The sequence below is a fragment of the Chenopodium album genome, chromosome 4 (assembly GCF_948465745.1).
Source record: "Chenopodium album chromosome 4, dcCheAlbu1.1, whole genome shotgun sequence".
Lineage (NCBI taxonomy): Eukaryota > Viridiplantae > Streptophyta > Magnoliopsida > Caryophyllales > Amaranthaceae > Chenopodium > Chenopodium album.
The window spans coordinates 843,559-870,653 of record NC_137837.1 but is presented as its reverse complement, the minus strand read 5'-3'; the positions used below and the strand labels follow the sequence as shown (position 1 = coordinate 870,653).

At 35.0% G+C, this 27,095-nt stretch overlaps 3 protein-coding genes and 1 pseudogene across 3 annotated transcripts; 3 read left to right on the top strand and 1 right to left on the bottom strand.

Moving 5' to 3' along the window:
* Nucleotides 1-1,947: 1,947 nt before the first annotated feature.
* On the bottom strand, nucleotides 1,948-17,540 carry LOC145628400 (beta-glucosidase 13-like). The gene is made up of 13 exons (XM_081680696.1): nucleotides 17,164-17,540; nucleotides 16,749-16,818; nucleotides 16,490-16,548; nucleotides 16,022-16,097; nucleotides 15,466-15,543; nucleotides 4,654-4,741; nucleotides 4,018-4,273; nucleotides 3,641-3,756; nucleotides 3,242-3,459; nucleotides 3,053-3,084; nucleotides 2,807-2,909; nucleotides 2,606-2,714; nucleotides 1,948-2,297 (listed from the first exon to the last, which is right to left on the bottom strand). The coding sequence occupies exons 1-13, from the start codon at nucleotides 17,350-17,352 to the stop codon at nucleotides 2,123-2,125; spliced, it is 1,569 nt and encodes a 522-aa protein (XP_081536822.1). The 5' UTR covers nucleotides 17,353-17,540; the 3' UTR covers nucleotides 1,948-2,122.
* Nucleotides 7,389-14,380, top strand: LOC145629523 (G-type lectin S-receptor-like serine/threonine-protein kinase RLK1 pseudogene; annotated as a pseudogene).
* A 2,322-nt stretch (nucleotides 17,541-19,862) lies between the features above and the next one.
* On the top strand, nucleotides 19,863-22,638 carry LOC145626240 (G-type lectin S-receptor-like serine/threonine-protein kinase LECRK3). The gene has a single exon (XM_081678670.1). It carries the CDS (start codon nucleotides 19,933-19,935, stop codon nucleotides 22,402-22,404), a length of 2,472 nt encoding a protein of 823 aa, XP_081534796.1. The 5' UTR covers nucleotides 19,863-19,932; the 3' UTR covers nucleotides 22,405-22,638.
* Nucleotides 22,639-23,208: 570 nt separating this feature from the next.
* Nucleotides 23,209-25,790, top strand: LOC145626239 (G-type lectin S-receptor-like serine/threonine-protein kinase RLK1). The gene has a single exon (XM_081678669.1). The coding sequence runs from the start codon at nucleotides 23,242-23,244 to the stop codon at nucleotides 25,678-25,680; it is 2,439 nt and encodes an 812-aa protein (XP_081534795.1). The 5' UTR covers nucleotides 23,209-23,241; the 3' UTR covers nucleotides 25,681-25,790.
* The last annotated feature ends 1,305 nt before the right edge of the window (nucleotides 25,791-27,095 follow it).

Here is a 27,095-nt window from a genome sequence, read left to right as displayed (position 1 = left end):
TGGTTTTACCCACCCAAATGGGATCCCGGAGGGAATTAGGGACCATGGTAAATTTCTCGGTAATTTTCATTTCCGGGCGAAAAAAGTGAAAAGATCCTAAAATTAAAGACTATTATTCACGCTTTTTGAGGAATTTTGAGGTTACAGGGCTCGGTGGCGAAAAGTGTTGAGATCCTAGAGGATACATCTCAGGGTCATATAATTCCGTTTGGAACCATATATGACCAGTATATGTTGTCATAAATGTCTGTGGTAGGCTTGAGTTCACGAAATCGGTGCAAGGTGCGATCGAGTAAATTGACTGTTTAAAGGCATATTTGGATGGTTTTACCCACCCAAATGGGCTCCCGGTGGGTATTAGGGACCATGATAAACATCTCGGTAATTTTTATTTCCGGGCGAAAAAAGTTCAATAAATCCCAAAATTAAAGGTTGTTATCCACGCTTTTGAGGAATTTTGAGGTTAAGGGGTCCGGTGGCGAAAAGTGTTTAGATCCTAGAGGATACATCACTGGTTCATATAATGCCGTTTGGAACCATATATGACCATTATTTGTTGTCATAAATGTCCGTGGTAGGCTCGAGTTCACGAAATCGGTGCAAGGTGCGAACGGATAAATTGACCGTTTAAAGGTATATTGGATGGTTGCACCCAACTATATAGGCTCCCGGAGTCTATAAGGGTCCATGGTAAGTATCTCGACAATTTTTATATAAAAATCTAGAATGTGTATTAGTTTAGCTTTATATATTAGCTTTAAATTGATATTAGACTAGTTGCCAAGTGTTGCAATGTCGTGACATGGTTAAAAGTTTAGCTTTATATATTAGCTTTAAATTGATATTAGACTAGTTGCCAAGTGTTGCAATGTCGTGACATGGTTAAAAGTTTAGCTTTATATATTAGTTATATTATATGTTATTTATAATATGAAAAAATAAGAATTTATTTAACATTGCATTATTTCATAGGGGAATGCTAATATGAAAATTTCAATTAATTTATTAATACACATAATTTTATTTGTTAATTATGAGTAATATCCTGTCATGTCAATTTTTTTTTTTTGAAATTTCTTATTTTATAAATAATTTTCCGTAATTTTTTAATATATAAATAATTTTAATATCATTTGTTTTATTTGATCCATATTAAGATTGGATGAATACGATGATGCTGCTCATCGTAGAGAATATTTAAAGGCCCTGTATCAATTGGAGGAGTATGAGAGCCATACTTTTAGGGAGTTTGGAGCTGTTTATTCTTCTTATATTGAAGCTCTCCAGTCAAACAACATTGTAAAGCTGGATCATGAGCTTCCTGATTCAAGGATTTTATTAATGTTGTCCATGCTTTACTACAAGCATGACAAGTTGCATTTAATGCAGGATATCCTGTAGTAGTTCATCAGAAATTGTGATGTAAGTCGTTTCAGTGAGAGGTATACAAAACAGATTCATCAGCTAGCTACCCTTGGAAAGGGCCATGTTGTTTAGTATGATTAATCTTTCAAAGTAGACACAGAAAGAAGAAATATAAAGCTTTTGAACAATTACCAATTTTGAAAGTCGTTTAAAGCAAACCAAACAATGCAACTTCTACCAAATATTTTCACACATATATTCTTCTATCTAATTCATTAAGTCCAAGCAGTTAAGATGGAGATTTCTGCACCTGATGAGTAACATCAATTGCCAATGTTTAAGAAATCAGACCTCAAAAGTCTATAGAAGGCGATCTTTTTTGCACGGAGGGAAGCTAGTCGCCTTAACTTGCATGTGTATGATAAATTGATATTAGACTAGATTTAAGCCATGTAATGCTCGGGTCTTTATTAATAATAAGCCGTCTGCTATGTGAAATTTATAATAAGCAACCGACCAACTGTATAACAGGCTCAAATCATATTAGTGTCGTTGTATACGAATCTAGAATATGATATGGAATTCAATATAACATACAATGATACATAATAGGAGCAATTTGATACACTTTAGTCTCCATATATATTTGCATGGTTATGATCACATAAAAATCATAATCATGTACCATATATATAAATATCAGGATTCAGGAATATGACTTCAGAGTTTATTTAACTAGCTTTCAAAGAGTGCAATATTATTTCCTGTTTCGCAGGAACTTCTTAAACCAGAAAGCAGAAAGTTTAGGGTATCTTTTTAATCCATCTTTGTAGTCAACATAGTTGATCCCAAATCGAACAGTATAACCAGAACTCCATTCAAAGTTATCCAGCAATGACCATGCAAAATAGCCCTTCACATTTACACCTTCCCTGCAAGCCAAAACCAATACAATCATCAAAATCTAGAAAGAAAAATACATTTTTGCAACAATTAACTTTCGAGGTATTCACAGTTAATTAACCATCCTAGCCCAAACATAGCATAGAAGATAGAACAAACGGAGACCAATTGTGCCGAACCTCCTTCAAAAGAAGGCTCAGGGGACTTGATCACCACTATTCAAGTCCATCCACTCGATGACTAAAAAGATTTAGATTTATACCATCATAGGTATGTAATAAAAGACTGCCCAAAATAAAATGAAAGAAAATTAAGTGAGTTTGTAGAGTATGATTACTTGATTGCAAGGTGTAAGAAAGCTAGATGATCATGGTAGTATCGGACCCTCATTTCATCTCTAAGAACTTCCTTGAGTGACAATGTGCCATTGTTAACCTCGTCAACACCTACAGACATAAGTAGTCAAAATTCTGAGTGAGAATGCGTTGTATTGTAAAGTCATATAAACAAAATTTCTAAAATTTAGTGGTAAACTTACCATTTTCTGTTATATAGATCAAAGGGTTGTTGTATCTTCTCTTTATATGGACTAAAAGATATCGAATTCCTTGTGGATAAACATACAGCCAATCTGAAGCCGCCTGCAGAATTAGAGGGACAAGAAGATACAAGGAAGTTACCACCGATTTTAGCTGAGGAAATTATTAATAGCATAAAAAAAGATGTACAGCATAAATCATTCACAGAATAAAATTCTTGTGGTACAGAGGAATCACTTGAATACCTTTGGACCAATTGGGATTCCCTTTCGCTCAACTGCGATAAATCAAGCAATGTTTAATAAAAACCAAAGTGAAATTCATGAGTACACAGCAACAGTTGAATCTTAAAGTGAAAATATGCTGTGCTATACATCGTACATATTTACTTTTATATATTGTGGGAAGCACATCAAAATAATTTATAAACATACCTGTTTGTCTGACATTAGCATCAGTTGTGTAACTGAGTTTTGCATGCTTCAAACCAGGAGAATAAGCTGCATAACGACTACTGTAATAATTTAAGCCTAGAAAATCATATGAACCATTCAACATCCTTGACTGCTCTGCAGAAAATTCAGGCAATCGGCCTCTTACAAGGGAGCGCATGGAATGTGGATATTCACCTTTGGTTATTGGATCCATAAACCTGTTTGCAACCTTTAATATATAAGAACTTGTTTCTATCAAACATTAATCTTAAAGGTCGTATATATCATGAAGTGCAATGGGACACAATAACAGACAAAGGGGTATTAGGAACTCTGGCTGCAAAAATTTCAGAAATTGATACAAATTTATATAATATATGCATAGCTCAGTAAGCTCACCATCCAAGCATGAAGTCAAGCGCTCTCATAGCAGCAAACTTATGGTGCTGTATTTTTGAGAGTGGAACAAACCAATTCGTCACTAGACTGATGCCAATTATGCCCTGCTGAGATGCCTAGGAATATAACAGGGTAGTCAGAGGAAATCCTGAATTCACATGATGGTCATACATGATTAGAGATGGTCAATGGACTGGGTAGGGAGGAGGAACCGCGACTAGTCCATGAAATAACTAGCCCAATTCATGGGCTGGTCTATATGTGTTGTGTAATTGCATCGTTTTACATGTCAAAAGTATTGCATGTTTTATATACAGAAATCATACAAGTATATATATAGGCAAGGATTTAGTCACGAGTCATTATAGTTTATAAACCTTATATTTACGCCTATACAAGTCAACTGCTGCTGCATGAGCAAGAAGCTGGTGGTGAGAAACCAAGTATGGCTCAGTGGCTGAATCTCCGCCAGTACAGTTAAGCTGCTGCCACTTTGAACACCGACCAGGAGCCAATCTTCCACTAGCATATCCACCATAACTATAGGACCAGGGTTCATTCAATGTGATCCAATGTTTCACTTTATCACCAAATTCTTTGAAGCAAATATTTGCATAATCCCTAAAATCATCCCTGCAACATTTTAACAAACAGGACATGTTTTACTCTAAATTAAAACTTTTATAGGCCAAAATATGAGAAATGCTTATAATAAAGGCCAAGGCGCCGAGAAATGATTGGGCCCTTTTTGTCTCAGGTCGGATAAATAAATTGGCATATGAGTCAAAGCTGACAGAGCCCAAGTAAAAAATGGTCTGAAGAGGTAATCTGGTAGTGCCAAACCCAGCAAAAGACCAGAAAATGGCAGCCCAAACCCAGCCTATTGAACACTAGCACTAAGTTTCAACACAAGTTTCATTTTTATTGAATATTATTATGCTTCCAATAAAAAAAAAGGGATCTTTATCATATATAGAAATCAATCTTTTCAATATCTCAGAAAGATGACTTACACAATGTAAGGACTGAGGAAACCACCATACTCAGCTTCCAACGCTTGCGGGAGATCCCAATGAAAGAGAGTCACAAAGGGTTTAATACCTGCCAATACAACTCTCTCATAAAAATATTCATTTAAGCCCTATTCAGTCCAGTTTAGTTCAGCTCCAATTAGCTCAGTTCACTTCAGTTCATTTACCATTCACTATTAGTAATAAATGAATCACAAATCACGAAATAATAAGATAGTTATTATAGAAGAACGAGATTTGAATCTTTTACCATTCACTATTAGTTCATCTATAAGGTTGTGATAGTATGCTAATCCTTTCTGGTTCACGCCTTTGTGTAGTTTCCCATCTGTTCAATCATCAGTTCATTTGGCTCATCAGACAAGGCTGTCGAAATGAAGAAAACACATGCTTTGGAAATCAAATTAAGACAAGGGTATTAAAACATGCATGGCAATATCCTTGACCAAGAAATTGAAAATCTGTAGGCATCTAATCCCATTTTCTTCATGAGCTTCACATCCTCCTACGAAATGATTAACACGGTTAATAAATAGAGCATGTTATATTAACAAAGGAGTTTTAATTAGTTGAGCAACAGTTGAGTCTATTACCTTATACCGATGGTATGAGTCTATTGCCACATCACCATTACTTCGATCTTTAATCTTATCTGCACAAGTAATGTCATGAACAAACAAGATTTGAGATTATAAATTATCTAGGGTTAATCATTCTACAATCCTAACAACTTACAGAAACATTCATTAAAAAAAAAAAAGATTTGATGCATGTAAAAGAACTTGAGAATTTGATTTTACTTGGTGTAGGTGACTAATTAAATGTGTAAACCATTAACATAATACCAAATATTTCAAGAGTTCATGGGGCATGAGGTAGATCAAGAACCTGGATATTTTTGAGTATAAGTGTCCCATATACTTGAACCTCTACCATCTTCATGAGCTGCACCTTCATACTGTTAACGAAAATCAATCTCTCTTAATTAAGACAACTATTTTTTCTTTGCCAGCATTTTTACAACTTAATGTTGGTGTAATATAAATAAATTCTATATACAAAATAACTAAATCCTAAACTTCTAAATCACCTGATATGCTGATGAAGCTGTCCCAAAAAGAAAACCTGCAGAAAAACTGCTTCTATTGAGTAAATTGATCCCATAATCAGCTCGAACAACATTATTGATCTCACGACAACCAATGGAGTTTCCAAGCATAAAAAGGAGTAATGATAGTAGGACTAGGAAGACATTGGTTTGAACTTTCATAGTCATGATTATTTTCATTAGAAAAAAACTGTCTCATTCTCTTTGCTAATGTTATCTTTTATACAGGTATATGCAGTAAAGGTAGAGCATATTCAGGCCAAAGAAATGCAACTGTTGCAAGGATACTAGCATTGAAAATGCATACCACACCTTGACTTATAACAAATTTTAAAGTGACATACATATCACCTTATTTCTGCCTTATTTTTCTTGTATTAAGGAGCCTTTATGCTTTTTGCATGTATTTTGTCCCCTTAATTGCTGTACAATTGTACTCTTTCATACGTTAAGGATTGCTGGAAAAATTTCTATTATGTTGATGTAGAACCAGCAGGCCTAGGGGCGTTTTTGGTGTTTCTAGAAAAAGTTAGGAAGGCATTTAGGGGTGATAAAAAAGAATGGACTCTTCAATCCACTCTTCAAATTTTACTTGTGTTTTATTTTTTAAATTAAACATTATGTATTACTCCGTAACAACAAATAGATGTTGTATAATATTATTTGTTGAAATAAATTGGAGGATTATAATAAACCCTCCCATTTTGACAATCTCAATATACAAATTAATAAGTTATAAGAAAAAAACATGTCCTTAAACCTTATCTTATGATGTGATTAATTGTAAGTCACTTTTACAAAGAGAATTGATCAAACTTCTAGAATAGAAAAACAATTTAAATTTAAGAAAATTGCCAATGAAATTTGTATAGAATATAATCATGATTTTGTAAATTTATTAATCATTTTTAGACAATAAATTCCACTGAAATCCTATTTGGAAATGAAGCACCAAGAAAACCGCATTAAAAACAGTAATTAAAGACTTTAAAATGTAGTTAAATGATTATAATGATGAACCATGTGCTAATCACCCACTAAAATTAGAGAGCACCAAATTCCCAAAAAAAAAAAACAAATAAAAAAAGCACATGGTATAATCACATAGTTTGAGTTTTTTAAGTGTAAATACCGCTATCTCCATCTAAATTTAGGCTCAGCTAACCTGAATTGTCATAAGGAATTGTCCTGTAAAAGTGAAACAAGAACAATTATAGTACATACTTCGTATTTTAACAAGTTAGGTGCTCAAATTTTAACCACTATTAAGTACGTAGAATATATATATGTGCATAACTTGAATTATTGTATGCAAGTATAGAAAGAAAATCCAAGCTTGAAGGAAAGACAGAAAGCAGCAGGAATCACTCAGCTGCTAAACTAATGCTGAAAGCAGTGTTTCCTATTTCTAGCAACATCATAAAAACTCCACTTAAGATCACTAGCTTAGCTTTCAATTGCCTATTATGGACACTATGATGACCACCCACCAGCCTATCCTTCCAAAAAAGGTAGTAACTACAAATTATTAATTAAAAGGAACACAAACACACTTGGAGAATAAAAAAAATGATATAATCAGACACTACAAGGGCATTTTCAAACTACAATGAAGATATCAGACGTCGAGCTGTTTCAAAGGGACTGATAACCTTTGTGTATGTTCTCATACATGTTTTCAAAGGGACTGATAACCTTTGTGTATGTTCTCATACATAACGGGAAGTATATACGTGATTATACATATGCATGGGCAAATACGTATCTTGAATTTAGAGTAATACCATTGGGTAATCAAATAATACCACATATATATAGTGGTACTAAATATATGCATATTAAGTAATAAGTACTGCTTAATATCTAATGTTGTTATAAACGCTTCAAGTGGTAGGGGAGGAGGGCTATATACATGGGCAGCAGGGGAGACACTTGAGTTGAACCTGATATAGGAGGGGTTTAACCCAAGTCTATGTACCACCTTCGTTTCAAATTATTTGCAATGATTTGACATAAAATACAGGTAGTATAATAGTACCGTGAGAAATTTCTCAAGTAATTTCTTCCTATTTTCCTACTACTTCAAAGCTGAAAGCCTGAAAAGTAATTTTTTTCAAACAATTATTGTAGCGGTTCAAACAAGGTTTTCAAAGGCCCTAGAAAATTGAGTCCTTCCTTTAGCTATTCAGTCTGAAAATTAGAATGGTCAACACTTCAAGTGTACTATGCTTTCGAATTTAAGTCCTTGGGACAGTTTTCCCTCATGATAAAGACCCAAAATTCATCTAGTTTGCTGCACATACGTCTCTAAGCAATAGCCTGGCTTCTTTCCAGCACCATCTTGTTAGCAACACTAATAATCCTTACACAATCATCATCTATTTCTGCCCAAAATAAAAGCATACCAGTCGGTCGACCTCTGACAGCCACTGCCAATGATTCTCCATGGCTTTCTCCTTCGGGTGATTTTGCTTTCGGCTTTTCCAAACTTCCTAACAGCAGCAATCTCTTCTTGCTTGCTATCTGGTATGCCAAGATTCCCAGCACCATAGTTTGGTATGCAAATGATGGTGATCCTGTTCCTCAAGGATCATCAGTCAAGATTACAGCTAATGAGGGACTAGTTCTCAGTAATCCTAATGGAATCAACTTATGGAGCACCTCTGATAAGTTAAGTGATGGTGGTGAGGTAAGCTATGGCTTTCTGTATGATACCGGGAATTTTGTCCTAAAAGGAAGCAACAACAACGAGACAGTTTGGCAGAGCTTTGACAATCCCACAGACAACTTACTGCCTTCTCAGCAGCTGAAAGTAGAAGTGAAGGTTAACTCTCAGCTATCACAAACTAATTTCGCAAAGTGGAGGTTCCAGTTACGTTTGATCCCTGACGGAAACCTTGTTCTCAATACCAGGGATCTAACAACCGGCTTTGCCTATGGTGCTTACTACACTAGTGGCACAAATGAAAACCCGAAATTGCAGGTCAGACATTGGTCTACAATGAGTCCGGGTATATGTTTATCTTAAGAAAGAATGGTTCAAGGGAACGTGAGCTAGGTTTAGACCTTCGTGAGAACGGTTAGTTTTACCCTACTTATGACGGTATTGCAATGGTAATTCAACCTAGAACGAGAGGAACCGTTGATTCACACAATTGGTCATCGCGCTTGGTTGAAAATTGACAGTTTGAAGGTATATCGGATGGTTTTACCCACCCAAATGGACTCCCGGGGTGTATTAGGGTCTATGGGAAGCATCTCGGCAATTTTTATTTCCGGGTCTAAAAAAGTGAAAAATTGTCCAAAATTGAAGGCTATAATACACGATTTCGGGTCATTTTTTGACATTTTTTTCGAAAAGTGAACTGAATATGCGGGATGACTCCCGAGGTCATATAAGCTGGTTTGAAACCACAACACATTTATAAAGATGTCTATAAAGTACTAAGAATGAGTTATGTTTCAATTTTAAAATTTTGGAATATAATAATGTCATACAAGTATATTGAAGTGATATTACTTGACAATAATGATGTCATATGAATATGATGATGTCATAAAAGTACATTGAAGTGATGTGACTTGACCATAATGATGTCTTATAATAATGATGGAAGTGATATTACTTGACATTAATGATGTCATATGAATATAATGATGTCATTTAAGTATATTGAAGTGATGTGACTTGACAATAATGATGCCATATGAATGTAATGATGTCATATTATGTAATTATATTTATAATGATGTAATGTGAATTCACACTATGATTTGAAATTGGAAAAGAACACATGTTATATATCATGTAACTATGGATAGTCATACTACTATTCACATGTGTGTTGATTGATGTGTCGATTGATAGACTACGGATAGTAATAATACTTTTATGGAACCATCATACTAGTACTATTTATGTTTGTAATCTAAGTATCACATCTCATCTCATATTCCATCACCAATTACACACAAATTGTCCCTCAATCACTATGTCTCGGGGTCTATTGGCACATTCCCGGTATAATCAACCTCGAAAAATGAGCAGTAAGGGTTATAAGGGATGTACCAAAGTGTCAAAATTACATCCCCCTACCATTCCAAACCTTTTTCCCATGTTCTGGCAGTTTCAGCAACTTTTCCCGTTTTTCCAATTACCGCCTTTTTCCCGTGTTTTCCATTTTTGGGGCCCACAAAAATATTTTTTGGAAAAAAAAAGTGTCAAAATCAAGATTAATACCCATTCTTTGGATTCTATCAAAAAAAAATTGGGTGTTATTATCACATTTTCTTAAGTTTGGACCCATTATTGTGTTACTCTCGGTCGGGTGTTCACTACAATGATTATGGCAGTTGTAAACCCAATTTCCAGATGGTTGTGAAGGATGAATTAGATGGTTTTGGGCATCATCCATGACTCCCAAGGCCCTTTGGGAACCCATGAAAGTACTTGGATGCATAATCTTGTCTGGTGAAAAAATGATGTACGGAAGCCAAATTTGAAGGCTATAAATACACGAAATCGGAGCAATTCAGTAGGTGTCCGGACCCGGTGTCAGAAATCCACGGAATTTTACGGGATGCATCCCGAGGTCATATGATGTTGTTTGGACCCATATACAACCATAAGTCGGCTACATAAAGGCCCCGTAAAAGCTTATAGCCAATACAAGTGGCGTGTACGGAAACTGGTAAATTGGATGCTTAAAGGCAAATTGGATGGTTTAACCCTCCCAATTGGACTCCCAGAGGGTATTAGGGCCTATAGGTAGCTTCTCGTCAATTTTTATTTCCGGGTAAAAAAAAGTCAAAATTTGGCAAAATTGAAGGCTATATAATACACGCTTTTTGGCCAATTTCGGAGGTTTTGGGACCCGGTGTCGGAAAGTCTCGATATATTAGGGGATACATCCCAAGGTCATATAATGTCGTTTGGAACCATAAATGATCATTATATGTTGCCATAAATGTCCGTGGTAGCCTCGAGTTTAAGAAATCGGTGCAAGTTGAAAACGGGTAAATTAACAGTTTGAAGGAATATCGGATGGTTTTACCCACCCAAATGGACTCCCGGGGTTTATTAGGGTCCATGGGAAGCATCTCGGCAATTTTTATTTCCGGGTCTAAAAAAGTGAAAAATTGATACAAGTGGCGTGTACGGAAACTGGTAAATTGGATGCTTAAAGGCAAATTGGATGGTTTAACCCTCCCAATTGGACTCCCGGAGGGTATTAGGGCCTATAGGTAGCTTCTCGTCAATTTTTATTTCCGGGTAAAAAAAGTCAAAAATTGGCAAAATTGAAGGCTATAATACACGCTTTTTGGCCAATTTCGGAGGTTGATTTCGGGTCATTTTTTGACATTTTTTTTGAAAAGTGAACTGAATACGCGGGATGACTCCCGAGGTCATATAAGCTGGTTTGAAACCACAACACATTTATAAAGATGTCTATAAAGTACTAAGAATGAGTTATGTTTCTATTTTAAAATTTTGGAATATAATAATGTCATACAAGTATATTGAAGTGAAATTACTTGACAATAATGATGTCATATGAATATGATGATGTCATAAAAGTACATTGAAGTGATGTGACTTGACCATAATGATGTCTTATAATAATGATGGAAGTGATATTACTTGACATTAATGATGTCATATGAATATAATGATGTCATTTAAGTATATTGAAGTGATGTGACTTGACAATAATGATGCCATATGAATGTAATGATGTCATATTATGTAATTATATTTATAATGATGTAATGTGAATTCACACTATGATTTGAAATTGGAAAAGAACACATGTTATATATCATGTAACTATGGATAGTCATACTACTATTCACATGTGTGTTGATTGATGTGTCGATTGATAGACTATGGATAGTAATAATACTTTTATGGAACCATCATACTAGTACTATTCATGTTTGTAATCTAAGTATCACATCTCATCTCATATTCCATCACCAATTACACACAAATTGTCCCTCAATCACCATGTCCCGGGGTCTATTGGCACATTCCCGGTATAAACAATCTCGAAAAATGAGCAGTAAGGGTAATATGGGATATAACAAAGTGTCAAAATTACATCCCCCTATCATTCCAAACCTTTTTCCCATGTTCTGGGGATGTTTCAGCAACTTTTCCCGTTTTTCCAATTACCGCCTTTTTTCCCGTATTTTCCATTTTTTGGGGCTCACAAAAATATTTTTTGGAAAAAAAAGTGTCAAAATCAAGATTAATACCCATTCTTTGGATTCTATCAAAAAAAATTGGGTGTTATTATCACATTTTCTTAAGTTTAGACCCATTATTGTGTTACTCTCGGTCGGGTGTATGTTCACTACAATGATTATGGCAGTTGTAAACCCAATTTCACAAATGCTTGTGAAGGATATGCAGAGCGTTCTGCGATAGGTGAGTACATATTAGTTCACCTTCCAACTACTGAGAGCACTCACATCAGTGAGCATTTTTTTGCTCATGAGCAAAAATGATGAGCAAATTTGTTAAAAATGGTTCCCCATCAATGAGCATATTGAAAAATGCTCATGAGCATTTCTGATTTTGCTCATCCTATGAGCAAATTTGAGGATGAATAGTAAATATGTGGGGCCCAGCATTTCTCCAATGTCTCTGTCAGCTTCTTCCTCCAATCAGCAAATATTACCGTTTTTAAACGGTAATTAATTTAAAACGGCTATTTTGGCCGATTTATAATAATAAAAAAAATCATCAACATTTATAATTTTTTTTCTCTACAAATAGAGATCCATTTTAACATATTTTGGTATAATTTCAAAAACACTTTATATTATTCTTCTCCCATTTCTAGTGAGATTTATAATTTATAATTGTTTAGCGATTAAAATTCAATATTATTAATTAATATTTAATAATTGTATTAAGTTAAATAATAGTATAATTGTAATTAGTAGCACTAAAACTTCATTTAACCAAAACATAATTAATAATAATATGGTGATGTGTAAGAGAGAGAAATGTTGATGGGGTATGTGAAAAAGTAGGAGAGAGATAGATGAGCAATTTTTTTTTTGTTCACTAGTGGGATAAAATTTGCTCACAAAAAATGCTCATGGTTGGTAAGAGAGAGAAAGTGGCTAGAGAGAGAATGAGCAAAAAAAATTTTGCTCACTAGTGTGAGTGCTCTGATTGGCCATTCAATGATTATGAAAGGCTTAATCCTTCCAACCAAGATGATTGTAAGAAATCTTGCTTGAATGACTGCTTTTGTGCTGCTGCCATTTTCCAAGATGACGAAAATCCTGGTTGTTGGAAAAAGAAAGCGCCACTGTCCAATGGAATAAAAGAACCCACAGTACTTGGAACAACTTGGATGAAGGTAGCAAATGTTACCAATCCCAATGACCCAATCAACCCAATTGTTCCGATCTCCCCTTCAAAGAAAAAACATAGGGTGAATTTTCTAACTAAAGTTCTGTTAGGACTTAGGAGGATTCACATCTTTAAATTTACTTTTTCTAAGTGCCATTGGGTTGGGAATTTTCATCTATCATAAGAGGAAACTGAAAGTGTTAGATGAGGGTCAGAGACAACCACTGAAGGAGTACAGTAATGTCAATCGTTTCAGCTACCAAGAACTCCATGAGGCAACAAACGGATTCAAGGAAGAGTTGGGAAGAGGGGCTTTCGGTATAGTTTACAAGGGCATGGTCAGTGGAGGAGGTCCTCCAATTTGTGTTGCAGTAAAGAAGTTAGATCAAATAACAGGTGATACTAATAAGGAGTTCACAACTGAAGTCAATGTGATAGGCCAGACACATCACAAAAATCTAGTACAACTTGTAGGATTTTTCAAGGAGGATGATCAAAGGTTGTTAGTATATGAATACATGAGCAATGGTAGCTTAGCAGATTACCTTTTCGGCGATCTGAGGCCAAGCTGGACAGACAGAGTTAACATAGCTCAGGGGTTAGCAAGGGGGCTATTGTACTTGCACGAGGAGTGCAGCACCCAGATCATTCACTGTGATATAAAGCCCCAGAACATACTTTTAGATGAACATCAGAATGCTTGTATTTCTGATTTTGGGTTGACTAAGCTTTTGGCTCTAAACCAAACCCATACAAACACAGGAATTAGAGGGACCAAAGGCTATGTTGCTCCCGAATGGTTTAGACACAAGCCAGTCACGGTGAAGGTAGATGTCTATAGCTATGGGGTTCTGCTATTGGAAATCATATGTTGTCGAAAAAGTATATGCATGGAACTCATAGAGGAAGAAGGTGCAATTTTGACAGATTGGGCATTTGATTGCTATCAATCTAACAGGTTAGATGTGCTAGTTAATGATGATAAGGAAGCTCTTAATGATATGCTACGATTGAAGAGGCTGGTAATGGTATTGGTGTATCCAAGAAGATCCAAGTTTACGACCAACAATGCGAACAGTCACACAATGCTAGATGGTCTTGTTGAAGTTCCTATTAATCCTCCTCCATCTTCAATTTCAATAACTACCCAAAATTAAATTAGTTGAATGAATATATGTTTTTCATTTTGTTTTACTTTCATTTGGTGCTCTGCTGGTAATTTGCAGCCATCAGTTTTTAGGGGAATAAAAAGATCAGTCTATTAATTTAGTGTGTAGTGAAATACTATATCATAGGCATGTATTTTTTTTGTGATTTTATATTAAAAAAGATTTGTGTTCAAGTATTCTCATAAAAATATATTTCCAAATTAGTAAAAATTAATGATTGACCTAAAAAATAAAAACTTGTTCCCATTTAGCAATACAGTCACTTTAACAGTATCTAATCAGATACCTGTAATACATCAATTTTGTTACCACATACCTTACACATGTCAGAGGTAAAGGTTTATAAATTAAATGCCAACATATACAAATATTAGAAAAGTTAGGATAGATGAAATAAGACCTGATATTTCTGTCTATAAATTTGAACTGCTGCACCATGAGCAAGAAGCTGGTAATGCGCGATTTCATAAGGGTCAGTGGCCATATTGACTTTGCAATTCTGGGGGTTTGATTTAGAGCACTGCTTGGATGAAAAGATTCCAGTTGTGTAAATGCCTGTACTATAGGTCCATGGCTCATTAAGTGTAATCCAATGCTTCACCTTGTTACCAAATTCTCTATAACAAAAGTCTGCATAGTCACGAAAATCATCCCTGTACAGTGAAATAATAGGTAATACATCAGGTATACATCAAAAGAAAATTATTAGATGTCACCTATATATCTTGAAGAAATGCCCCAAGTCAAAGAGATTAATGTTTGTCTTGAAGATGCAAGAGAAATTTGAGATTGGTTTTACGTACTTCAACTTTAATATGGTTCCAAAACACCAACTATTCAGCAGCAAGTGAAAAAGGCTAAAGTAAGTAATACATATATATGAGTAAGCTTTAGAATACCATGTTTTCATTGTGCTTGACTAATGGTAATTACTATGAAACATCGTGATGACTTCTACAAAGTAAACAACTTACACTATGTGAGGGCTAAGAAAGCCACCATATTCATCTTGTAATGACTGAGGAAGATCCCAATGGAAAAGAGTGATGAATGGTTGTATATCTGCCATTATGTAGCAACAGAACAGTCACAACGATGCAGATAATAGAGCACAAAAAGGGATAGCCATGAGTGTGACGAAATCTAACCATTTGCCAAGAGTTCATTGATAAGGTTGTGGTAATAAGCTATTCCTTTCCGGTTCACACCCTTGCTTACTTTTCCATCTGAAAATTTCAAAAGTTCCAAAGATGATCAATGTCAATTTGAGAAATTAACGGGAAAATAAAAAACAGATTTCACATATCACTTAACTAATATAAGGATGTGTCAATCCAAAAGATTAGGTGACAAAGTAGGTTATTAGATGGACCTAGAGCTTTAAATAGTCCTATAAGTGTTGTATGACTTATCTAGAAAAGAAAAACATTAGAGAACAAGCTATTGGGGCTTATTTTCTATATGAGGCAAAATATGATGCCAGGAATTTTTACAAACAAATGCAGATAAAATCCACCAAAAGCATGCCTTTAGCCCTTCTACCCTTTTACCTGTCATAACTAGAATGTTTCCAGACAACTATGAATCTATGATAATTTTCCAGCCTTAATTTGCAACTATTTACAGTAATTACAGCCTTTATTGCAATCCAAATTCAGGTTAATAATGTCATGATTCAAAGCATACATGCATATAATGACATACAAGGCAATACTCTGGGCCATGAAATTGAGAACCGGTAAGCACTCAGTCCCATTTCCTTCATGATCTTCACATCTTCCTACAAAATCAATAAGTTGAGTTATAACCATTTTCAAACAAAGTTTCTGTTTTCTTGGGGTTTGAAAAAAGGACGCAAAAGTTAGATAAGAATCCAACCCTCAACCTCCCAAATCAAGACAATGCTCCAAACAAACTAAGAGCATCTCTTGATTCTATGACCAACTAACTATACATCTAAGTAAGACAATATCAGTTCAAGTGTTTAACAAAGTGCATAATATTCGTAAACATGCTGAAGTACAACGAATAAGGGTAACAGTTTGAATTCCAAATTCAGATCCATGAAAAGTAGTTTACATTCTAATATTCTATAACTACACAACATGAATTGTGCATTCCAAAAAAATAGTCACATTAACATTGTGATGTACAAGTAGTTTTATTTCACACCTTATAACGATGGTATGAATCAACTGCCTTATCCCCATTCTTACCGTCCGCTATTTTATCTGCACAAATTATCACCAAAAACCTTTTAACGAACGCCTCATATACATTACACCATACTCGAATCGAATCTCATCTACATCACCACCCTACTTTCATGACTCCTTATATAAGTACATTATGTAACAAATAGTCTTTATTTCATTAAAATAAACCAAATTGATATAACATTGTAAGGAAAAAAAATAAAAATTAACCTCACCAGGAAATTTGTGGGTGTAAGTATCCCATATACTCGGACCTTTTCCATCTTCTTCAGCTCCTCCTTCAAACTGCACCAAAATCACATAAACTCATAATTCTACAATATTAAAAATAAATATATTAATAGGAAAATCGTTACTTGTTCTAAGAACACCCATTTACAAATTATATATTCTGATCAAATACAATTATACAAAGAAAAAAAAAATCCACATTTTTCTTCAATTACCCTTTCAATTATGAATATGAAGAACCCATTATGATAATTCATACTAAACCAACTTTAACATTTAATCAACAACGTCGTTATTTAATGATTTAAAGTTTAATTATCCCAGGATCATAATCAAAAGCAAAGTAATAATCTTGAAAATTAAACACTAAATTAGCAATAATGTTGGGTAATTAATTACCTGATAAGCAGAAGAAGCTGAACCAAAAAGAAAACCCAGAGGAAAATGGGTACGATTAAGGCAGCTAATCCCGTAATTGGTGTCAATATTAGTGTAATTAATACTAGCAGTAGCAATAGCAAAGCCTGAGCTTTTAAGTAGGAACAGAGTAAGGAAAAGGGGGAGAGCTAAATATGGAAGAATCTTCATTTTCTTAAAATTTTTAGTAAGAGAAATTGTTGGGTTTTAGGGAATTTTGTTGGTGGTTTACGAGAGTTTTTGGCACTTTCTCTAATCAAGGGTGTGTAATTTGGTGACATATAATGTAGAGACTACAGAGTGAATTTAAGAGTCTACTCGTATTACTTCTTCTACCATAAAAAATGGATCTAAGAGTTTATATTTATTTCTGTTCTGTCACTATATATGTTGCTATTTTTATGATGCTGAAAATACACCATCGTAATTCCGTAAAGAATCTGATACGAGTATGTGACGTATCTCGTCAAAAAAAAAGAGTATGTGACGTATGTCTACTCAATTATGCAAATCACAATAAAAGAATATTCACAAAATACGAAGTACTACAAAATTTCTTAACTTTTATTGTTTAATTGACACATACAATCTTTGTTCTTCAATAATAGTAGATTAATACTACCTCCATTACAGGTTATGTGCAACGATTATACATTTTCCCTCTCTGTTTTATGTCAAATCGTTGCACATAATCTGTAACGAAGGTAGTATTTTTTATGACAAAAATCACACATTGGTTGCATTACCGTCTCCTCTTCCCTCTCCATTGTCATTACTTTTATTTCTCTCTTAAATTTAATTGTTTGGTTGATTTTTTTTAAAGTTATGACGTCACCATTCAATAACCTATGACATCATATCATATCACAATTCAATAATTCATGGCAATGTTGACTAAAATATGCATAGATAGAGGGTTGAACCCTAACCTTCATAGAATGAATATCACACACTTTGTTAACTTAATTAGCAATAATTTATACTCTATTCATCCACATAATGTATTTAAATGTAGAATAAAAAATAACAATAAATTATGATTATTAGTAACAAAATTGGCAGTTAACCTTCTTTCATTTAAAAAAAAAAAGTAGTTAACCAAGTTGGTGGTGACTGATGAGTGATGAAAAGCTTGGGTTGGAGTTTTGGGCCGAAAGACTGAATCGAAACCAAACAAAGAACCAGATGCGTCATGGGCTAAAATGTGTCAATGGGCTGGACATTTACTGCGGGGTTGTTACTGGATAAAAAAATTGGGCCACAAAGAACATAATTCTTTTTTTACATTTAAATATTAAAAAAATAAAAATAAAAATAAAAAAAGAAGAGGAAAATGACATGCATAGCCTTTAAAACTACATATAAGCTTTCCTCAAAAAAAAAAAAAAACTACATATAACTATATAAGCATTAAAAATACTCTTGAAAACTGTTTAAATGTTAAAAATCATGACAAATTCACACTAATTACATTGATCAACACGTGTTTTTGTTATGAATTCCTAATTTTATACAATTTCTAAGAGTGTTTTTTAATGCTTAAGGGCTATGCATAGTAATTGTCCCGAAAAAAAAACACACACATATAAACTTTCAACCATCTGCCTAAAAAGAGTGAACTTATGTATTATCACAAAATAATACAACATTTTATGCCATGAAATAAAGATCGAAGAATATTAGCACAACTTTTACTCCTTTTGATAGTGGTTGTCACATTACAAGTTTTTTTTTTATTTTTTATTTTTTAAGGAATGTCACATTACAAGTTTAATAACATAACAAAAATTTAAACGAAATGAAAGACTCGTGATACGTACCTTGCATTATTTTTCTTTTTAACATAGCTTGCATCTTTTTAACAAGAGCATCAAGAACAATTATAATTTGAATCACAAGTGCTCGGTCATTAAAGGAGGAGGGTAAAGCATGGCCTTTGAGTTGAACCTGATACCTGACACAGGTAGAACCTAATTATGAAGTGATAAAAAAAAAGCCAAACTAAATGACAGTACCATGATATATTAACATGTAATTTCTTCCATGATTCCAGCTACTTAATTACAAAGATTAAAGTTTCCAAGCCAGGAAGATTATTCAATAGCAAGATTTGTCTCTAATTACAAGAAACCAATTATTTGACATCATCCAATAAGATAAAAAGCATAGGTTTAATGATGAGACCAGATTTTTCCAGTATTAACAAAAAATTGAAATCCCAGATCAATTAAGGCTAAAACTTTCAGTTCCCCAATGATTATGATGAAAACTACTATGCAGGTCGCAGGTGTATGTATTATAGATAGATTTCAAATATTCTTTCCATAATTTGTATACAAACTAGTTAGTAAAGAATTTGCAGAATGAATTTTGTGAGAAATCCTACTCTCCATTTCCTTCTTCAGAGAACTCAAACAAGATTGAGGAGAAAAACCAAAAAATAACTACTCTAAATCAAGAGAAATTGACAGTTTTTTTTTTTTTTTCCAATTTTTTTTTGTAAATTTAAAAGTTGACCATATCAACTGTTCATATTTAGTCAATAAAAAATAGATGGTTATGATATTATTTAATATAGTGGCTACAATTTAATTCTAGCCATTTGAAAATTATCCTAAATTAAGCCTGTCAATAACTATTCTGTCAAGTGATTGGATTAAATCAGTATGAATGTTAGAATAGACAGTACATTTCTAAGTAACTAAAAGAACCAAAATTCATGTATCTTTGCTCCAAATAATTTTGCAAGCAATGGCCTGGCCTCCTTCCAACACCCTTTACTTGTTAACACTAATAATCTTATTACAAACACCACTCATTTCGGCCAAAAATACAAGCAGTATACCAGTAGGCCGATCTCTCACTGCCACTGTGAATGATTCTTCATGGCTTTCTCCTTTAAACAGTTTTGCTTTCGGCTTTACCAAATATTCTAATAGCAGCAAACTCTTCTTGCTTGCTATCTGGTATGCCAAGATTATTCCCATCACAATAGTTTGGCATGCAAATGATGGTATTCCTGTTCCCCAAGGATCATCAGTCAGAATAACTGCTACCGCGGGCCTAGTTCTCAGCAACCCTGAAGGGATCAGCTTATGGAACACCTCTGATGAATTAAGTGATGGTAATGAGGTAAGCTATGGCTTTCTGTATGATACCGGGAATTTCGTACTCAAAAGAAGTAGCAGTGATGATGATGTAGTTTGGCAAAGCTTTGACCATCCTACAGATACCTTGCTGCCTACTCAGTCTATGGAAATAGACGGGGTAGTTTACTCGAAACTATCAGAAACTAATTTCACAAAGGGGAGGTTCCAGTTAAATTTTGAATTACGTGATGACATTCGTGGAAACCTTATTCTCAATTCCAGGGATCTAACAACTGGATTTGGCTATGGTGCTTACTATAACTCGGGGATTTCGGGTCAGAGATTGGTCTACAATGCTTCCGGGTATATGTTTATCTTGAGAAATAATGGGTCTAGGCAAGATCTGTTACCGCCATATAAGGTGCAGTCAACAAAAGATAAGTATCAGAGAGCAACTTTGAACTTTTATGGAGTGCTAACATGGTATTCTATTCCAAAAACGTCTATCAGCGGAAGATGGTCAGTGATACACGCATTACCAGAAAACATTTGTACAATCTATCTAGATTTCAGACCAGATATAAGCAGTGGAATTTGTGGGTTCAACAGCATTTGCAGCCTCGATGATGATAGTCTTGATAGAAGACCAACATGTACCTGCCCAAATGGTTACTCATTCCTTGATCCTCATGATGAGTTTGGCAGCTGTAAACCCGATTTCACAATAGATAGCTGTGATAGATCCATGAAGGGTGAGTACAGCATGTTACACCTTACAAATACTGATTGGCCATGGAATGATTATGAAAGGCTTGATCCTTGCAGCGAAGAAGACTGTAGGAATTCTTGTCAGAAAGACTGCTTTTGTGCTGCTGCCATGTACGGTGATATAAATAATCCTGCAGGTTGTTGGAAGAAGAAAGCACCACTATCCAATGGAAGAAGGGATAGCACAGTAATCGGGAAAGCTTGGATAAAGGTAGGAAATGTTAGTACTTCCAACAACCTATTCAACACTTCTGTTTCCTTCTCCCCTTCACCTGCAAAAAACAAGGTGAATTCTCTAACTAAGGCTCTGATTGGGGGATTTGGATCAGTTAATATTCTTTTATTAAGTGCCATTGGTTTTGGAATTTTCATCTATCATAAGAGGAAACTGAAAGTATCTAATGAGGTTCAGAGAAAAACAATGAGAAAGTATTGCACCATCGTCCATTGTTTCAGCTACCAAGAGCTCACAGAGGCGACAAATGGGTTCAGGGAAGAATTGGGAAGAGGGGCTTTTGGAGTAGTATACAAGGGCTTGATGATCAATGGAGGAGGTTCAATTTGTGTTGCTGTTAAAAAGTTAGATCGGATATCTCAGGATGCTGATAAGGAGTTTGAAGCTGAATTAAATGTGATAGGCCAGACTCATCACAAGAATTTAGTTCGATTTATAGGATTCTGCAAGGAAGAAGATCAGCGATTATTGGTGTATGAATACATGAGCAATGGTACTGTGGCAGATTATCTATTCGGTGATGTAAGGCCAAGCTGGACTGCAAGGGTTCAAATTGCTCAAAATACTGCAGAAGGGCTCTTGTATTTGCACGAGGAGTGCAGCAGACCGATCATCCATTGTGATATAAAGCCTCAGAACATCCTGCTAGATGAATATCAGAATGCTCGAATTTCTGATTTTGGGTTAGCAAAACTTTTGATACTAAACCAAACCCATACAAACACAGCAATTAGAGGGACTAAAGGCTATGTTGCTCCAGAATGGTTCAGAAACAAGCCAGTGACAGTGAAAGTAGATGTCTATAGTTTTGGGGTTCTGTTATTAGAGATCATTTGTTGTCGAAAGAGTGTATGCATGGAACTTGTTGAAGAGGAAGCTGCAATTTTGACAGATTGGGCATTTGATTGCTTTCTTTCTAACAGATTTGATTCACTTGTTAATGATGACATGGAAGCTCTTAATGATATCATACGATTAAAGAGGTTGGTAATGATAGCTCTTTGGTGTATCCAGGAAGATCCAAGTCTACGACCAACAATGCGAGCAGTCACACAAATGCTAGACGGACTTGTTGAAGTGCCTAAGAACCCTCCTTGTCCAACCTCATTTTCAGTTATTACTCAAAACTGAAGAGGCCGGATAAACTACATTTTCAGGTCAATTTCATTTTGTTTTGCTTACTTCAGTGGTGAATCTCTGAATTTAGTTTTGTTGTGTAATAATGAATTATGTTTCATAGGCATGTAGTACCAGAGCCATTTGGAACATTGTTCTGTATATCTGCAACATTTACTGCTATGGCAGATTGTAACTTGTTAACTTTGTTTCAAGATTTTTTTTTTTTAATACGAACCATTTATTACTTCTGGCTCTCTTAGATTTTGGACCTATGATTTTGGTTTATTAGCACACGTCATTGATTAGGCCTACAGGCTAATTTAGCAAAGTGACTATGACCAATCTGGTAACCTCTTAATCTCGTACACCTTTGTGTATCGTGTATTAATCTTGTATAAAGTACAAAATACTAGCAATTTACTCATTTAACACTACAATAACAAACTAGCTTAATGGTATGTTATCCAAACCAAATAAGGCACAACCAGAGCCTGTATAGATTTGATAAAATTAAGACTCAACAAAATGACAGCAATTTAGTCAGCATGAGAAATTTACAAGTAATTTCTTCTATCTTCTCAACCTACTTGAAGGTGATTTTTTTACAAATTTAGTGCTTGATAAAGACAATGCTTTGAAAATTGAGTCCCCCCTTTGACTATTCAATCAAGTATTGGTTTGACCCAGTATCAAGGTTAAAAACTAAGACTGGTTCAATAAACTTTTCTAATTTAAGAACTTTGGGTAATATTTTCCTTTTAAGAACTTTGGGTAATAAATATTTTCCTTGTAACTTTGTAATAACCAAAATCCCTCTAATTTGATCATTCTGCTAGTCTGAATGATCTGATGGCCTGGATGTTTTCTTGTACCATCTCCATATTAGCACTTATACTCCTACAATCATCACCTATTGCTGCCCAAAATAATGCCAACATAACAGTTGGCCAATCTATCATAGCCACCAGCAATGGTACTTCATTGCTTTCCCCTTCAGGCGATTTTGCCTTCGGCTTTCATCAAATTCCTGATAACAGCAATCTCTTCTTGCTCGCTATCTGGTATGCTAAGATCCCTGATACCATAGTTTGGTATGGATATAAAGGTAACCTCGTTACCTCGGGATCATCAGTAAAAATAACTGCTAATGAGGGTCTAATTCTTAGTGACCCTCATGGAGTTCCTCTATGGAATACCACTGATGATTTAAGTGGTGGAGCTGTTAATCATGGTTTTCTGAATGACACAGGGAATTTTGTGCTGAAAAATAGCAGCACTACTGATGCAGTTTGGCAGAGCTTTGATCATCCTACAGATACCTTGCTGCCTACTCAGTCAATGGAAATAAATGGAGTGGTTAGCTCTAGGCTATCTGATACTAATTTTACACAGGGGAGGTTCCAGTTACGATTAATTTCTGATGGAAACCTCGTTCTCAATACTAGAGATCTGACAACCGACTATGCCTATGGTGCTTACTATACTAGTGGCACTAATGGCCAAGCAAATGCTAATAATTCAGGCCAGAGATTGATCTATAACGAGTCAGGGTATATGTATATATTAAAAAAGGATGGCTCAAGGTACGATCTCTTACCACCAGGTAAGACAGTCGCACAAAATGATTATTATCAGAGGGCGACTTTAGGCTTTGATGGGGTTTTAACATGGTATTCTGTCTCAAAAACTCCCATTACCAATGATTGGAACATGGTGCAGACGACACCAGACAACATATGTATAACAACAGGATCACCTGAACCAGAGTTAGGCAGCGGAATTTGTGGGTTTAATAGCATTTGCAGACTTGGAAATAACAACAGGCCAACATGTAATTGCCCACAGGGTTATTCTCTACAAGACCCTAATGATACATATGGAAATTGTGTACCAAATTTCAAGCAAGGTGTTTGTGAAGCACAAGACCAGAGTGCTGCCAAATATAAATATGAGCTACATGAGCTTAAAAACACTAATTGGCCATTTGGTGATTATGCACGTCTTCAAACTGTCAGTAAAGAGGTTTGCAGAAGCTCATGTCTCAATGACTGCTTCTGCGTTGCTGCCATTTTCAATGAACATGCATCCACATGTTGGAAGAAGAAGCTGCCACTCTCCAATGGAATGGAAGACACCGCGGTAACAGGGATAACTTTTCTTAAGGTATGGAATGGTAATAGTTCTGACAATCCTACAGTGATAAATAAGAAGAATCATGTAGTCATAGCCATGTTGGGTACATCGATAGGTGTTAATTTCCTTCTGATAAGTGCAACTATTTTGGGAGCTTTCATCATGTATAACAAAAGTCATTCTACATGCCTTAAAGAGCATCAGAGTAAAACTTTCAGTGAGTATAGCAGTGTCCGCTGCTTCAGATACAAGGAGCTTGAACAGGCAACTGATGGGTTCAAGGAAGAGATTGGAAGAGGGGCTTTCGGTATAGTGTACAAGGGAAAGATCGGACAGAGAGTTCCCCCTATTTTTGTTGCTGTGAAGAAGTTAGATCGTATATCAAAGGATGCTGATAAAGAGTTTGAAACTGAAGTAAATGTGATAGGCCAGACTCATCACAAGAATTTAGTTGGATTTATAGGATTCTGCAAGGAAGATGATCAGCGGTTATTGGTGTATGAATACATGAGCAATGGCACTGTAGCAGATTATCTTTTCGGTGATTTAAGGCCAAACTGGGCTGCGAGGATTCAAATTGCTCATGATATTGCAAAAGGGCTCTTGTATTTGCATGAGGAGTGCAGCAGACAGATCATTCATTGTGATATAAAGCCTCAAAATATCCTACTAGCTGATTATAAGCAAGCCCGTATTTCTGATTTTGGTTTGGCAAAGCTTTTGGTTCTGAACCAAACCCATACAAACACGGGAATTAGAGGGACCAAGGGCTATGTTGCTCCCGAATGGTTTAGAAACAAGCCAGTCACAGCAAAGGTAGACGTCTATAGCTTTGGGGTTCTCTTGTTGGAGATCATATGTTGTCGAAAAAGTGTGTGCATGGAACTCATTGAAGAGCAAGCAGCCATTTTGACAGATTGGGCATTTGACTGCTATCAGTCTAACAGATTGGATTCACTTGTTAATGATGACATGGAGGCTCTAACAGACATAGCTCAATTAAGGAGATTTTTAATGGTAGCCCTTTGGTGTATCCAAGAAGACCCAAGCCTACGACCAACAATGCAAACAGTCACACGGATGCTAGATGGGCTTGCTGAAGTGCCTAATAACCCTCCTTGTCCAAACTCATTTTCAGTTACCACCCAAAGTTAAGCTTGTTGACTTAAAGCATGTAGCTTAGTATATTTTCATATTGTATTTCATAATCTCGCAGTGTATCCAGCTGCCGACTTCCAGCACAAATAATCTATCTATGAATTTAGTTTTGCAGTCAATAATAATACTAGCTTAGTTTTGAATTATATGCAACTTTGGAATTTTTTATGTCTCACAAACAATACATCAAAGTTACCTATAATACAAACCGGAGGTAGTGTATAATATCCACAGGCATGGATTATTTTGCCATTCCAGTAGGATGATTTGTGTGTACAAATGTACATATCCTCAAAAAAACTTCATCAAACAAGCTTAGCTTGAACATCTTTCACAAAAATTATCAGGAATGAGTGAACTAAACTAGGCATAGTAGAATTTAGCAAGTTAAGAATTTCTACAAATCCACATAAACATGTAAAATTGTCATGTATCGTATGTACTTATAGACAAGTTGTCCTATAAAATTAATGAATACTCTGACTCTTTGCTCCAAAAAATAATATAAATAAAAAAATAATTTAAGGAGACTTCTAATGCTATTGACTTCAGATATTAAAAGGGTCTTTTAACAACTGATCATTCAAGCAACAACAATTAATTTATGTACCCTGTAAGTCCACAGCAATTAAAAGGAAATATGACAGTAATAAACCAATGATGCATTCTTACTATGTTTTCATAAGTTCATAACCTGTACTGTATATTTTTGGATCATAGCTGTGACCAAAACACTAGTAAATCATGAAAGAAATGTAATTCTGTTAGACTTACAAATCACAGAATTTGTCAATGGAAATGTACTGGCATGAGGTTCTTCGTTCTGAGGAATTACCAAGGTATTGAAACTGATCTTTGCTTCATATGGAAAACAATACATCCTGGTCGTCTCAGCATTAACATTATCTGAATCAAAGGAAATTATCAAGGTCAGTATGCATACACATTATATGTCACATATTGAAAAACTAATTATATGTGTATTAATATTATTGACTACTCCCTCTGTTCTACAGTTTTCTTCCTGCTTAATGTGGATGCAACACACAAATAAAAATGATTGCAAGGAGTCCTTAGTCAAGAGCCGCGACACAAGTTGCATTTTTCTTATTTTAGTTATACTGTTTGGTCTTAGCAGCCGTGCCACAAGTTGTATAATCTTTTATTTTCCGTACGCCATGGTGGGTTGGTGGGGGTAAATCAAGATCCCTAATAATACTATAGTTTTGTATGAACTTCCCGGTCAACTTCTGATTAAATAGACCAGGAGATAAAATAAGGTACTAGAAAGCAAATGTTTTCAATTTTATAATAAACAAGTTGAGTTAAAGAAACAAATTAAATGCATGCTCATTCACGGTTACTTCATCTAGACATAACAAGGGTATTCAAATTATTATATCAACTTGTGT

What these genes read in the sequence shown, in the direction of transcription:
- LOC145628400 (XM_081680696.1), bottom strand. Translation starts at nt 17,352, where the DNA reads ATGAAGATTCTTCCATATTTAGCTCTCCCCCTTTTCCTTACTCTGTTC. An exon ending in TTACACCCACAAATTTCCTG is followed by an intron (nt 16,549 to 16,748) that starts GTGAGGTTAATT and finishes TAATTTGTGCAG; the next exon opens with ATAAAATAGCGGACGGTAAG. An exon ending in TGCTAATGTCAGACAAACAG is followed by an intron (nt 3,085 to 3,241) that starts GTATGTTTATAA and finishes GATTTATCGCAG; the next exon opens with TTGAGCGAAAGGGAATCCCA.
- LOC145626240 (XM_081678670.1), top strand. Translation starts at nt 19,933, where the DNA reads ATGGCCTGGCCTCCTTCCAACACCCTTTACTTGTTAACACTAATAATC.
- LOC145626239 (XM_081678669.1), top strand. Translation starts at nt 23,242, where the DNA reads ATGGCCTGGATGTTTTCTTGTACCATCTCCATATTAGCACTTATACTC.